This window comes from Hirundo rustica, chromosome 3, assembly GCF_015227805.2.
Source record: "Hirundo rustica isolate bHirRus1 chromosome 3, bHirRus1.pri.v3, whole genome shotgun sequence".
Lineage (NCBI taxonomy): Eukaryota > Metazoa > Chordata > Aves > Passeriformes > Hirundinidae > Hirundo > Hirundo rustica.
This window is the reverse complement of record NC_053452.1, coordinates 42451421-42465050: the sequence shown is the minus strand read 5'-3', so window position 1 is coordinate 42465050 and position 13630 is coordinate 42451421. Positions and strand designations below refer to the sequence as shown.

The window sequence follows — 13630 nt, the reverse complement described above, 5'->3', positions numbered from 1 at the left end:
TTTCACTTTTTTCTTAAGTCTTTAAGGTTAAAAAGAAAAAGGGTGGATTATGCATGTTGAGCTGTATCTGGCTATAAGCAATGTATTACATCTTTACATTCTTCCAAAATGACATTTTCAGATGCATTTTTTTGTTCTCAATAATCAGCTATACAGCTGTATTTTTGACTTTGATTTGAACATGTTTGTGTGCCCTGAGTTAGAATTGTACACATGCTATGGGGCACTGTACATTTCATAAACAAAGTGTATGGTCTGTTGGGCATAGTAACATGGATTGGTTAAAACTTTGCAAATACACCTGTGTTCCATGAATATCTGCTCTACAAAGAAGACAAGTACTATACATGGTATCACATTTGGGAGGATAAAGCAGTATATATCCTTTGTTTTCAGAACTGCATGTTTTTATGTTCCTTCCTGAGAAAAATAAGACTTATTAAAGTCTCCGTGTACTGTGTGACTTAATATTTACACATAAGGTACACATGAATGAATTAATTTTATTTATTTAACTTCAGATACTCCCCAGATGAACTTCGTTACTTGCCGTTAAACACAGCTCTTTATGAACCTCCTTTGGATCCGGAGCTGCTTACACTAGACAGTGATGGCGATTCAGATGATGCAGAGGAAGGACGAGGTGATGAAAAAAGGAAAACCAAAGGCAATTCGGTGAGACAAATTGAAAGTATTCTTGAATAAAAACACTTTCCCTTCACTTTTATTAGTTCAGTTAGTTTCGTAGAATCTTTTAACATTTGCAAAATTGTTGCATTGTGCTCTGTAAATGAAGGGAAGACCTTTTTTAGTACTTCTGTTTATTTCCTAGCATTGCTCTCCATTGCTTTCTGTTTTGGTCCATTTTCAGAGTAAATTGAACAAATAGTTGACATTTCAGGCCTTTTCTTCCTTTTTAAAAATTTTCTTTTTTTTGTTTTGTTTAAAGAAATTTTGAAGAAACTTCCCACTGCAGCTCTTCAGTATGCCTTTTTTCCCAAGGGGAAGTTGCTGGCATTTCTGAGGAGAATGAATACTGTAGTTCAGGTCGCAGTTTATTTGTGCTGTTCGAAGTCCGACAGAATCTGTCCCCCAAAGCAAAGGTGTTGATAACTTCATAACTTCTTTTTCTTTGGTGATGTGGAAGCAGCAAGTACTCAGTATAGAAAGTTATGTCATTCCAGTTTAAAAAGAAGGTTATAAGCACTGTGGTTTTTCTTTACAAGACAACTTTTAAAAGATATTTATGTTCTCTCCACTTATGCAAATGCAAAATTAACTGTTAGCTTAAACTTAAGGAAAGCTTTCACCTATGTACTTTGATAGTGCTTTAAATGCTCAAGAGCCAGCTGACATTCAAATTAGCTGAGTACAACTGAACCATTGGTGTATTGGTGCAGTTTGTATGTTGGTGACAATCTCTGTCCAGAAATTTAGCGCTAATTTTAACAGCAGTGGAATGTCACAGTGCATTTAGCAATTTCTAGCAGGGTTGATGAACATGTTTGATGGTGGGTATGTACAATTCGAAATTTTGTCATGTAAATATTTATCTTCTTTGAATTTTGTAAGATCCTTAGAATTGACAAAAGGAAGAGGTCAGCTTTGTAGGTTAACAAAAGGAGAGATAGGTATTTATGACACTGTTTCTGCTTGCATTTTTGTGAGAAGAAGAAATCATCTAAGCATAGCACGCTAAATGTCAACTCAAATTTTCAGTTTAATCACACTCCAGCTTTTTTACAGTTGGTCAGTTAGTTTTTAACCATTTCCCCCAGTTTCCTTTTCCATTGACTTCCATTCTCATTAATGGTAAAGGAAGAGTAACTGAACCAAGCAGGCTATCCTTTGGTTTTTCACAGAAGCTCAGAAATCTTTTTTTTTTTCTGTGACAGAATGCAGAAGGAAAAATGTCCCTGACTTTGAAAAGTGTAGAGAAGTGTGGAAGATTGATAATCAGATTCCTGTGAAGTGGTTTTGACTATGGGAGCAGGGGTTTTGACTATGGGAGCAGCTAGTTAATTATTGAGGGGGGCATATAGTTCAGGAAAAGCACATAAGTGGGACATTATCAGATTTGGGCTAGCTACTATTTGTCAGATCTCCCTGGTGAGTCCTACAATATGCTTTATAACTGTTCCTGTTTCACAATGCCCCCCTGCTCCATTGTTGGAGTCGCTAGCAGTTTTCTTTTCTGGGGTGTTTAAGTGGGTCTGACCTAAGTAACCCTTCCCCTAAAATAATGGTGAAACATACCATTTCTTGTTGCCACGTAGTTTGATCTGCTTTTGTGTTACACTCGGCCCTTTGCTCTGTGTCTGTTTTGTCTGTTTCGATTTTAGGATCTGGGGCACAGGCTCATTACTCTCATGTTTTTACAGAGTGTGTTTTACTGTAGGGCACCATTGTTATTTGGCCTCTTGGGTTTTACTGTAATAAAAGTGAGTAATCACACTGCTTCCTTCTGGAGCTTTTTGGAAGCCTTTATTAACGCTTTTCTGAGAAAAGTCTTGTGCTGCTGCTCTTAATTATGCCTACATTGATCTCTCACCCTCTTTGAACCTCTTCCCCTTTCTTGCCTCCTCATTCCTCAAAAAAAGAAAAAAATCTTTAACTGCAAAATAAATTCTGTTGTTTGGTTCTGTATAAAACATGGAAGCGTGTTTTGCCTTTGATGGCTATTCTTCTGCTGCAGTCCAAATTAAATATTTAGATTGCTCCTGGTGAAAACAGTAGGTGAGGGTGGCAGAAAAAACCCTTCACTTTTAATTCAAGTCAGTCCTTGTACACTTTAAATACATGACAAGGGCACTTTTAACTTCTTGCTGGCCCTTTACTTTGTAAACAGCCTCTTGCATCTAGTTGATTTCTTACTGACTTCTCATGAAAATGCTTCAGAGAATTACACTGTTGCGCTCCCCACACTGCACACTGGTAGCCAGACCAACTGCAAAAACATGACTGCTGTTGCTGATGCCAGTCTCTTAAACCAGAAAAAAACAGATTATGAATGTTGTGAACAGAGGTGTTCTAGATTGTGATAAACCCCATGCTTTTGCAGAAGGAATGACATATCCTTCTCTTAGCTCAGTTGACTCTAAGGGGCATAGGAAAGACTTGTCTGTCTATCCAAAAAAATAAAAAAATATAGCTATGGTATTTTCATTATAGGACAATTCGTCTGGCAATGTATCTGAAGGTGATTGCGCCACAGACAACCAGGAGGATTCTTTTCAGGGAAGACAAAAAACGAGAGACAAAAGTGCTACTCCAAGAAAAGATGGTTCCAAACGTTCTGTATTACCCAAATCAGTTCCTGGGTACAAGGTAGAAGAAAAAAGCCCCTGACTGAATTTTACTCACCAGCTTCTTCCTGAAGTATTTGGTTTTTCCAATAATGTGGAACTTCTGCTTGCTGTACTTCACTAGCTGTTCTCCTGTTGTGTGCTCCTTCTGTTTGCTTCCTTATTTCCTTTTTGCTTACATTTCATGTGGGGCTTTTCTTTACCCTAACTGTACGGTGGCCTCCCATTGGGTTAACATCTTAGATTCATAGGCAGTAATGCTGGAAAAATCCATTGTGGATTTATCTTTGGAACTCAACATCTTTCTGTCTGCTTTAACATAGCAGTCAGAAATATGGGCCAGTTTGAAGCTAGCATTCACTACCTGTTCCTTTTTTTTACTATTTTGTATGGCAGCATACCAAGAAGTCAGTCCTGTGAAGTGCAGCTGTATGGCTGAACATGTTATGACATTCATTTTAAGTGCAGCCTTTTTATCCTGCAATGTTACAATGTATAGGATGGAAGGCAAAAAGCTTACTACAGCTGTATAGGCAACACTGTGTAATCCCTGTAACAGTATTTGGAAAACAGCTTTTTATGTAGTTCGTACTATCTAGTAACGTTTGTAGGCAATATGCTTTTATCTAAACTAGAAACTTGGTGAGGATGTTAAGACATTTCAGCTATCAAGCAGTGATTGCCGAACCTAAGACCCTAATCTGCAGTATTCCTATATAATAATTTCAAGGATTATGATAAAAATACTTTTCAGAAGAAATGGGAATTGACATGCATTGTGTATGTGTTACTATTCTGCATACTGAGAGGGGATCTGCATAAACTGTAACACATTTAAAGCATATAATTGTCTAGTCCTGTTCCACTGAGAGAAATGAGAATTTTCCATTGACTTTTATGGGAGCAGGAATAGACCCATAAAGAGGGAAAACACTAAGTTAAGATAGGGTTGAGTGTTTACTAGTCAGGAATGCTTATTGACAGTTATGGGATGAGGAACGCTTTGTCAGTGACAAGTTTGTAAATACTGAGAATCTGTCTCAGTCAAAAGTGAGCTGTTGATGGCTTGCATTTTATGTTTGTAAATATTTACTATCTATGTTTACCTAGTTAATAGTAAATAAACTATAACTTACAATAAGAAGCTAATTTCCAGCAACAATTGGACAGCTTTGATAAATTTCCTTTACATACAGTATCTGTACAAGTTCATAACAGACAACAAGCTCTAGTTGTATTTTCTGTTTTCGGGATCTTATTTAGAAATGCGTGAACTGTGTAGATTTAGACTGTGGTTACCGCATATATATATTTTTTTATATGTAACTTTGCAAGAAGTTGTAGACATAGAATGCATTTCAGTATTCCCATGAACATGAAATCCAAAGATGATGGCTGAAATTTTGCTTTAGCTTTGTTTAACTTGACATTAGAAATTGTGTGCCACTGGTTTACAGAAGCTTCACTTAACTGCAAGATTCCCAAGTGTTTGATTAGTTCAATCTATAATCTATAGAGAGAGAACTGGTCGAGAAGAGCTTTCAGCATAGTTTTGAAATTGTAGAAGAGCAGTAGTAGAGTACAGCACTGCATTTTGAAAATGGATTCCCATAGCAATTACTTATTGGTTCAAAATCACTGATTCTGTCAGTAACAAGGTCTTGCTATATACTTACAGTGCCACATCTTTGCAATGTCAGCATGCCCTGCCTGCATCAGCCATCCAGCTGTTGTTAAGTCAGGGTGGTGATGGTATGTTAGGAGAGTGAGAGGATTGGCTTTCTTGTTTGTGGGAACATTTGAAATCTTGTAATAAGCCAAATTACATAAGCTGTTTTAACTGGCAATACAAAACGATTCTTGTTTGTGAGTCTGTAAAAACACCAGATAACAATATACCTACCATATGTGCCTACATATTAAGGCACTTTGAGCCGAAGGCTTAACTGATTCAAAATGTTTTCCCTGTGAAATCTTTATAATACTTTTGTTCTATATTGCTCTCTAATATTGGACTATTTTTGTAGGACACTAATCTTTTTGTTACATGTAGTTAAAATTGAAGGATAATTGCTATGGCATCAGCATATATATGTATAGTTATAGCCACGTTATGAGTATTACAGGATTCCATACATTTCCACTGCGTTATTTTCAAGTAAAAGAAATACTGTATTTTATATGGGGTCTTTTTTATTGTCAGTTCTTTAACGAAGAACGATTAGCATGTGTTTTACATTTTGTCATGTTACAAGTAGTGAGTCTGTTGCTGCAGGACTGACTGCTACAATTGCACACACAGGGTACTGTTAAAAGTACAGGAGATTTTTTGCACATAAAACTGAAATGTATTGAGTATCTTTATTTTGCAACACTTCTGTTTTGGTCACTGTATATGAAAATGTAATGCTTTGCATACAGAATAGGATGTTATAAAAATGGTGTAGTTGGAAAGCTTACTTGGAGAGCTGCAGCACAGCAGCATGGAAGTGAAAACCTACACAGCACAGTCATCATTTTGACCCTGCATTTATTTTCTCTCCTATTTTATCCCAATGAGATGGGGATGTAGAAAGCAAAATTTACTCCTAATGAGATGGGATATTGTGACTTTCCATTCGAAATTGACAAACCTTTTTATAGCATTTCTAAAAGCCATTTATGGTGGTAGAACGGAACTGGATTAAAATGTGAATTAGTCTTGATTTTTTTTTTTTTTTTTTTTACGTTTTTTTCCTCTTTTTTGTAAAAATACTTCCATACTGTTGAAACATGATTCTTAAAAGGCTGTGATTCTCACCCCCCCCCACCCCACCCCCCTTTAGTATGCACGGTTCTTAATGAATACAGGTTTAAGACTAAATGGAAGCATTGTTAATAGATGCATCTATAGCAGTGTCTGCCTTGAGAGTTATATGTATCAGAATGTGAACTGCACACACCTGTAACACTTGGATGTGTCCAAAAAGCAGCTCACTTTGGCTGGAGTACTGGGGAGTGTGCTGTTTTATATTAAAGGCAGTAAAATACCAATCTGTAACAAGCCAGGAGTCTGGTTAGAAAAGTGTGCTTGCTATGCTAGAAAGGCTTGGTTTATTATATTACAATACAATTTAAAAAAAAAAAAAAAAAAAAGCCTAAACAATGGAAGGGTAAATGCTGCCACACTGACAAGGTTTAAGCATGTGCCACTTTTATTGGGAGGAGCAGGGTATAAAGGTATACATGTAGGACATGTAGTATAGTTAACAGTAAAAGAATTTATGCGTGATTTTGCTTCCATTATATTTATTATTTTGTAGAGATGTTTGTGTGTTAGACTTCTTTTACTGTTTTATTATATTTATGTATAAAACAGGTTGACTTTGCTTTTTTAAAATAAATAAGCAGAAAAAAAAAAGTGTCTATGAATGCCTCTGTCATCTTTTGAAGGAAGTTACCTATAAACATACAGTGTGGTGTTTTGCTTTCTTCAATAAAACTCCTTAGACCGAACAATTTGAAGCAGACTGTATCCATGTTTTGACATTAAAGGCACATTGAAAGCATCAGAAAACTTAAAGCAATGCATCCTGATATTTTAAAAATGAGTCACTAATTACCTTGCTCAGTGTTATCAAAACTGGCTGGGTAAATAAACACACTTAAAGACTAGTTGTATTGCAAAAAATTTTTGTAATTTTATTTATTTATTTGTGTTTTCACTTTTTAAATATTTTAAAATTAAATCTCATTCTTCTTCCCATGTGTGATTGGTAGCTGACTGGGATTCTTACTGGCAAGCTGTTTAGAAGCCTTCAGCTTCCACTGCTAGCTGGGTCTTTGCAGCAACATTGTTTTTTCAAACTGGCACTAGTCAGTTTAACATCAGTGAGTACTACTTTAATTGTAGACTGCATTTCTCACTAATTATGCAGCAGTCAAAGCTCAACAATGTAACTATTGCCATGATTATGAAATTTGGAATGCCTTCATCCTCAGGCGTCACCAGAATGAAACTGTTGGTGTATCTATGAAGTTGGCACACAGAATACATAGGCAGATGTTCCCCATTATAACAGCCTACTATTTCTCTTACCCTTTAAATGGATCTCATGGACCCAGACACACTCCAGATGATCACTTAGAAAAATTATAAATGTAAATCTCCAGTCAAATGCAAGGCTCTTGTTTCTTATCTGATTATTACTAGATACAAGAAGGAATGGTAAAAGAAATACAGCCCTGTACAGCATAGCTAGCCAGATAATTTGAAACTGAAGATAGAAAAAAATCCAAGTTTATTGCTTTTGTAATTAATTTTCCATATGTAGGGACAAATGTAATGAATGTTAAAAAACTATATATAATTTCCTTCATAAACATGAAATCCACACAGAAGTTCATAAAGTAATATTCTATACTGGAAGAATCTTCCTGAAATTTTTCACCCTGTGTCACATTTAGTTTACCATGGGGAGAATGTTGGCTGATGAATTAAAAGGAAGAGGCGAGTATGTGCTTTTCATCCAGTCGGATTTACATATAACTCAATGACAAATGCAAAATCTTATGTAGTTAAATCTATGATTTTTTTCAGTGCTGCTGCTTGTCAGTGATTGTCACGTGTTTCAGGGTTCACACATCCTGACAGTGTATTAATTTTAATAGTTAAGGAGATAGATGACATTTCCTGTTGAATCTGAATTCTTCTGGAATGAATTTATAGCCCTCTTCTACCCTTCCAGCCAAAGGTCATTCCAAATGCTATATGTGGAATTTGTCTGAAGGGTAAGGAGTCCAACAAGAAAGGAAAACCTGAAGCTCTTATACATTGCTCCCAGTGTGACAACAGTGGTGAGTATCTACATACACTAAGTGGATTCCTAAGGGAATTTGACAGATCTATTTGTGGACATATTTAGTGTACTCCATGTGTAGCAAGAGTTCAGTTGCCTTTTCTGTCCTTTGTTATGACCCCATCTCTCTTTTGTGTTCTCTGTGCTTGCACTCTGAGTGCACTGTGGGATCTCACCAGGAGGTGAGCTAAGCTAACTAATTTTAAATTTCATTTCAGGCATTAAAGTAATAATACTGGTTTTAATCTAGGCCACCCTTCTTGCCTTGATATGACCCCGGAGCTTGTTGCTATGATTAAGACTTACCCTTGGCAATGTATGGAGTGTAAAACATGCATTATATGTGGGCAGCCTCACCATGAAGAAGAAATGATGTTCTGTGATGTATGTGACCGTGGTTATCACACTTTTTGTGTGGGGCTTGATGCTATCCCTTCAGGTAATAAAGTACGAGTTACTTGTTTCCCTCCCCCTTCCTCTAAGTCATGGGCTCACTCTCAGAATTAATACATGCGTTGCTTTCGAAAGAATAGTTTAAAACAAGTGTGAAGGATAAGAGTAAGAAACAGTGTTGGAAAGCATTCACACTATAGGACCCAGATTTTTTTACTAAGCTTTATTTCTGTATATTTGGTTGTGCACAGTTGAACCTGGCAATTCCTATGTCGGAAATGTAATTGGCTTTTACAGCATAATCCAAACAGGCTCACTCAGAACTATTACTTTCCATATCCACAGAATACTGAGAATAATTACCTCTTTTCATTGAAGAAACCTGTAAAAGAAGCTATTGCTTCATATTGCTGGAATATTGCTTCTACATTAATTGTGCTGTTTTAGCTTCTAAATGAAACAGCTGTCTCAATTTAATATTTCAAATATAGTTTTAAACCCTTTCATTCCCTTTTTTATTCTCAAATATCAAAACTGCAACAGAAGTACCTCCATGGTAGGCAGGGAAGCCAGTAGCTTTAAATTTCCCAGTCACTCATATCATGTGGCCAACTCAGGACAGTAGAAAGAAAATAACAGGTTGGTACCATTGCTTTACATGTAATTTTAAGTCCATGGTAAGTTCATGAATACATATTCAGTGGCAGTGATAGTATTCCCTGGACAGTACTTAAAACACACTGTACTGCCCCATTTTGGGAAGCACTGGAGCTAGCTGTCACATTCCTACAGGTTCTGTGGCTGATTTCACTTGGAGGCTGACCTAAGAATATAATCAAAATAGATTATATGTCTACAAAACTACAAAATTACCAAAGCAGCCTTTGATTCCAGCTGTTGTAATATAAACCGTTAAATGCTTCCCCAACTGCTGTTCATTTCTGCTCTGGGTAACTTCACAACCTCAAACTGTAGTCATTCACCTGAAAATATGACTGGCAAACTTGAGCATCTTTTGTAAAGCCCTTACCTAATAATCACCTCCTTGGCGGTGCTGATACTTCCTAAGGCCCATGAAGATTGCTGTAGTCAGTGGTTAGAGATAATGAGTCTGCACAGGAGTGTGAATTATGTATGCTGCTTTATAGAAAAGATGCTCAATTTTAAGAGCATTGGTTGTTCGTATTAAAGGAAGTACTGCAAATAGATAAGCACCTAACAGAATGGTGAAGGGCTGCCTAAATAGGTGAGAGTAACAAACTTAGTCAGTTTCCCAGTAATTGATAACTTTCTTTTCTTAGGTCGCTGGATTTGTGATTGTTGTCAGAAAGACCCTCCTGTACCCAGAAGAGGAGGAAGAAGGGGGAAAAACAGCAAAGAGGGCTAAAAAAGCCCTAAAAACTTGCTGTCCAAAACTTAACTGCACAAATTAAAGTGATACTCTGGTGCTATTTAATCAACCACTCTATAAAAGGAGCAATACCACTTTTTTTTTTTTTTTCCTTTTTACTAAATAAACTTTGTCTATATAATGATTTTTTTGTGATACAAATCACTAATGTCCTGTTAGGTGTTGAGAGAGGCAAGTCAAATTCCCATGCAAAAAAGAGAAATCTTTCAGTAATGAAATTTAAATTATACAGGCCCTTGTATAAAATTATAGTAACATACTTGTTTATTTCAGTGCACTCATCAGTAAGCTCTGTGAAAAGAAAATGACAGAGCAATGAAAATGTACTTTATTTGCATAGCAACTGGTTATTCTGAAATACTCAAGCAAAGCAAAAAGTATTCCTGGTAAAAGTAACTTCTGAGGAAGAGTGGGCATGAGATGACCTTCTTACAATATACTGCAATTTCAGCAGAAATTTTCCTTGCAAGCTAATGACTTATTCATAAATATGTGCTTGAAAAAAAAAATCAATCACAAAGAGCTATCCAGGGAAGTGTAAGAAAGCACCTCTCAAGTTTGAGATACCTATGTGTTATGTTGTTTTTAATGAGAGACGAAAATGTCGTATTGACAAGTAATAACAGCTGAAGGCTCCCTCTCCTTGCAATAACAGCAAAGAAGCAACATGCACTTGATTCAGGTCATGGATTTGTAGCGGTGATGAGTGACTGGACCAACCTCTGTTTGACAGATGGCTGATGTGATGTAAAGCACACGCAGTCAAAACACAGACCATCTATTATTCCCTTAGGTGATTGTTTTCTCCTTCCTTCACCCTAAGCTCCTCAACCTCATGAATACACTCAAACACGTTGCTGATCGGTTTTAGTGGAAATACTTGCTCAGAAAAGAAGCAGGTTTTATTTTTAAATATGGTCTAAATTGAGAAGGGGACTGAAGTGCAGTAGTTTATTCATTTTTCTTTATAAAAAACAATAGAAAATACTGAATTGCAATTGATTTTCCTAAGCACCTATTTTAAGTGAATTTAACAAGATCCCAACTATACATTCATTTTTAAGCCCTGATCTCTGAAGAGCACTGCAAATACTGTGCTGACTGCTGATTTTACATATTGGGGAGGATTTACAATATAAAATTAAATATGGCTTTTTCTCCCCACTTCCTTTCTGGTTTAGGAAATGTAACCTGAATATCTCTTCAGGAAACATAGTGAGTATTAAATATTACAGCAAGTCATTCATACCAATTTCACAGGATGAAGTGTGATTTAAGTCCAGTGTGTATCAATTTAAAAAAGGATTTCAAGTATTAATTTCAAGATTCCAATCAGTATAGTCCAGAAAACAGACTCCTCATCCTGAGTTTCATCTTCTGTAGACTGTGAATACTTCTGGTTTGCCTCCATCTCCTCAGGGTTATAAGAAGCTTCTCCAAACGGGTACTGTACAACTGTTCGATCGTAGTACACCTTCATTTCAAACTCGCTCTCCAGGTGAGAGGGATGGCCGTAAATCCCTATTCCCACAGGGCGGCGGAAGTGTGCAGGCACGTGGACAATGTCCTGGCCACAAGTTACAGACTGTAACTCATAGTCGTCAAAGCTGGGGTGAAGTGTCACATCAGACACGTACAAGTCTGCGTCACCTTTTAAACTCCGCATCTGAAGAACGATCTTTCCCTCGTGATTTAGTCTCAAATAGCTGTAGTTTCCTGCTCCAATCTGACCTTGGACAACATGAAGAAGAATCCATTCCTCCGGTACGTCCTCTTCCTCAAAGGCATTTACCACAAATAGTACTTGAGCTGTCACAAATACTGTCAGGATTCTTCTCCAGTGTGTTGCCATGGTCTTCAGCTCTATTTGGATTCCTCCCGTGTCCCGTGTACTACCTTACAAATACAAAACACAATTCAGATTTTACTATACTCCCTTCCTTGAAGTAATCTACTATTTTTTTTTTAATTTGGTAATTCTTATAAATCCTCTCTAGTCCATACAAAGTTAACTTCAATTGTGTTCATTAACTTGTATTTTTTAATAGTCACAGAAACCAGTGCTAAGATTCAGAACTTTGTCAGAATAAAATGGCTTAAATTTCCAAAAGTTAAACAGAAATGAATCAAGCCCGTGTTCTTTCAGAACTGACATAGAGACTTTAGTTTCATTATACCTGCATGCATGCCAAGCTTGACAGAGGCCCAGAAGGGATGAAACCAAATAATGATTTTAGCTTCACTTTAAACAAAAAACAGTTAAGGAAAGAAAGGGGTTTGCAGACTTAAAGATGCTTAACTTTATATGAGGTACTTAGGGCATCCTACTTGTTTTCCCATCCTCATCCTCTCATATCAACTTGAAAAGACAGTAAAGGTGCAAATCGGGATGTGGACTTGAAAAAGTAGGCATTTCAACGTACACTGGGATGGAGTTAGAAATAAAAACAAATATGTAATGAAGTAATACATTAATTTATGATTCTCATGTATGGCTTGTTTCTAGGACCAAATTTAGCACCTTTTCCCTAAAAAAAAAAAAGCATTTACTTTCAAAAATTTACTTTTGTTATAGTACAAATGCTCAGCTCTTTACAGCACTTGCATACAAAAGATAAGGCCAAAGGTATTGGGACAAGGCGAAGATGGAAAGGACTGCTACAAGATCAAGGCTCTTACAGCCTATTGCCTCCTTGCTGCATGCTCCCAGTTGGGCAGCCTGAGCGTGCCTGCCACACTTCAGCCCTCTGAACAGCTGCACTAAGTCTCTGTGTGCATAGCAGCAACTTCCAAACTTTGCTGGAGCCTTCCAAAGTATACAACTGACTAAATTTGACATGCAAATCACAGGAGCCACAAGCCTGAACACCTTCACATTTAAGAGGAAGATTCTTAACCCCTCATTCCTTCCATAAGGACACTACAATTATCTGAAAACAGAAAGCTGCCTGTGACTCGTTTTGCACGCTGGTAGTATCAAAACAAACTGCATTACTTCCGCTGAGATGTCACTTAAACGTTAGAAGTTCTACAACTGAACGGCTCCAGGGGAGGAAAAAAAAAAAAAAAAAAAAAAGAAGCCCAACTGTTTCTGTAGTTCGATGTGTTCTGCCCCAGAGGCCTCTCTACTGCAAGGCCACAATTTCGCAAAGACAGCATAAAAGAACGAGGTGCAGCATTCGCTGAACCTGTCAGACTGACAGAACTCCCTCAACAGCCACAGGAAAAAACAGTCTTGTCTCGCCCGTATCAGAAAGCTGACTCTCTGTCACTTGTACATGGAAGTAGTGACGAAAAAGTCGAGCGGAGGCAAAGCAGGAGCTCCACATCTGACCAGAAAATAATTAAAGTTATCTAGAACGAAAGCGTCCTGGCGCCGGCGCAGCGCTCGGGAGGAGAAGCGATTCCGAGAGACCCTGGACAGAGCCCCGAACCAGCAGCTCAGCCCGCCCCGGCTCGCCCCCGCCTCCCCGCGGGCGGGACCCCCGCCGGGGGCGGCGGCAGATCCGGGGTACGCGGGCGGACCCGGCCCGGCCTCGGGGGCAGGGGCACGGCTCACCTCCGACCTGCCGCGGGGCTCCGGCTCCGGCGAGGCCGCAGCCACGGCGAGGGAGAGAAGCGGCGACTCCGCGGACGTGCGGCAGCGCAGCGCGGCCGGGGCGCCGCGGGAAAGCCCCTCCTCG

General features: G+C 38.1%; 2 protein-coding genes across 7 annotated transcripts in view; one reads left to right on the top strand and one right to left on the bottom strand.

Moving 5' to 3' along the window:
* The window catches only part of PHF10 (PHD finger protein 10), a 17128-nt gene extending 7157 nt beyond the window's left edge, over nucleotides 1–9971 (top strand). For 2 of the 4 annotated variants that reach the window (XM_040060840.1, XM_040060839.1), the window contains exons 8-12: nucleotides 522–675; nucleotides 3172–3327; nucleotides 8033–8141; nucleotides 8394–8582; nucleotides 9838–9971. In XM_040060840.1, the coding sequence (XP_039916774.1) occupies nucleotides 522–675; nucleotides 3172–3327; nucleotides 8033–8141; nucleotides 8394–8582; nucleotides 9838–9923 (694 nt within the window). In that variant the 3' untranslated portion in view covers nucleotides 9924–9971. The remainder of the gene's footprint in view (nucleotides 1–521; nucleotides 676–3171; nucleotides 3328–8032; nucleotides 8142–8393; nucleotides 8583–9837) is intronic. The other 2 variants (XM_040060837.2, XM_040060838.2) reach the window with 1 other exon arrangement.
* On the bottom strand, nucleotides 8753–13630 carry C3H6orf120 (chromosome 3 C6orf120 homolog). Of its 3 annotated transcripts, none has more exons than XM_040060841.1 (2): nucleotides 13507–13630; nucleotides 8753–11843 (listed from the first exon to the last, which is right to left on the bottom strand). In XM_040060841.1, exon 2 carries the CDS (start codon nucleotides 11797–11799, stop codon nucleotides 11242–11244), a length of 558 nt encoding a protein of 185 aa, XP_039916775.1. In that variant the 5' UTR covers nucleotides 11800–11843; nucleotides 13507–13630; the 3' UTR covers nucleotides 8753–11241. The 3 variants fall into 3 exon arrangements, with proteins under 3 accessions (XP_039916775.1, XP_058275587.1, XP_039916776.1); XM_058419604.1 differs by lacking the exon at nucleotides 13507–13630 and adding an exon at nucleotides 12276–12292; XM_040060842.2 differs by lacking the exon at nucleotides 13507–13630 and adding an exon at nucleotides 12248–12268.

Bases quoted from the DNA above. Each gene is read 5' to 3' on its own strand.
- C3H6orf120 (XM_040060841.1), bottom strand. From the start codon at position 11,799: ATGGCAACACACTGGAGAAGAATCCTGACAGTATTTGTGACAGCTCAA.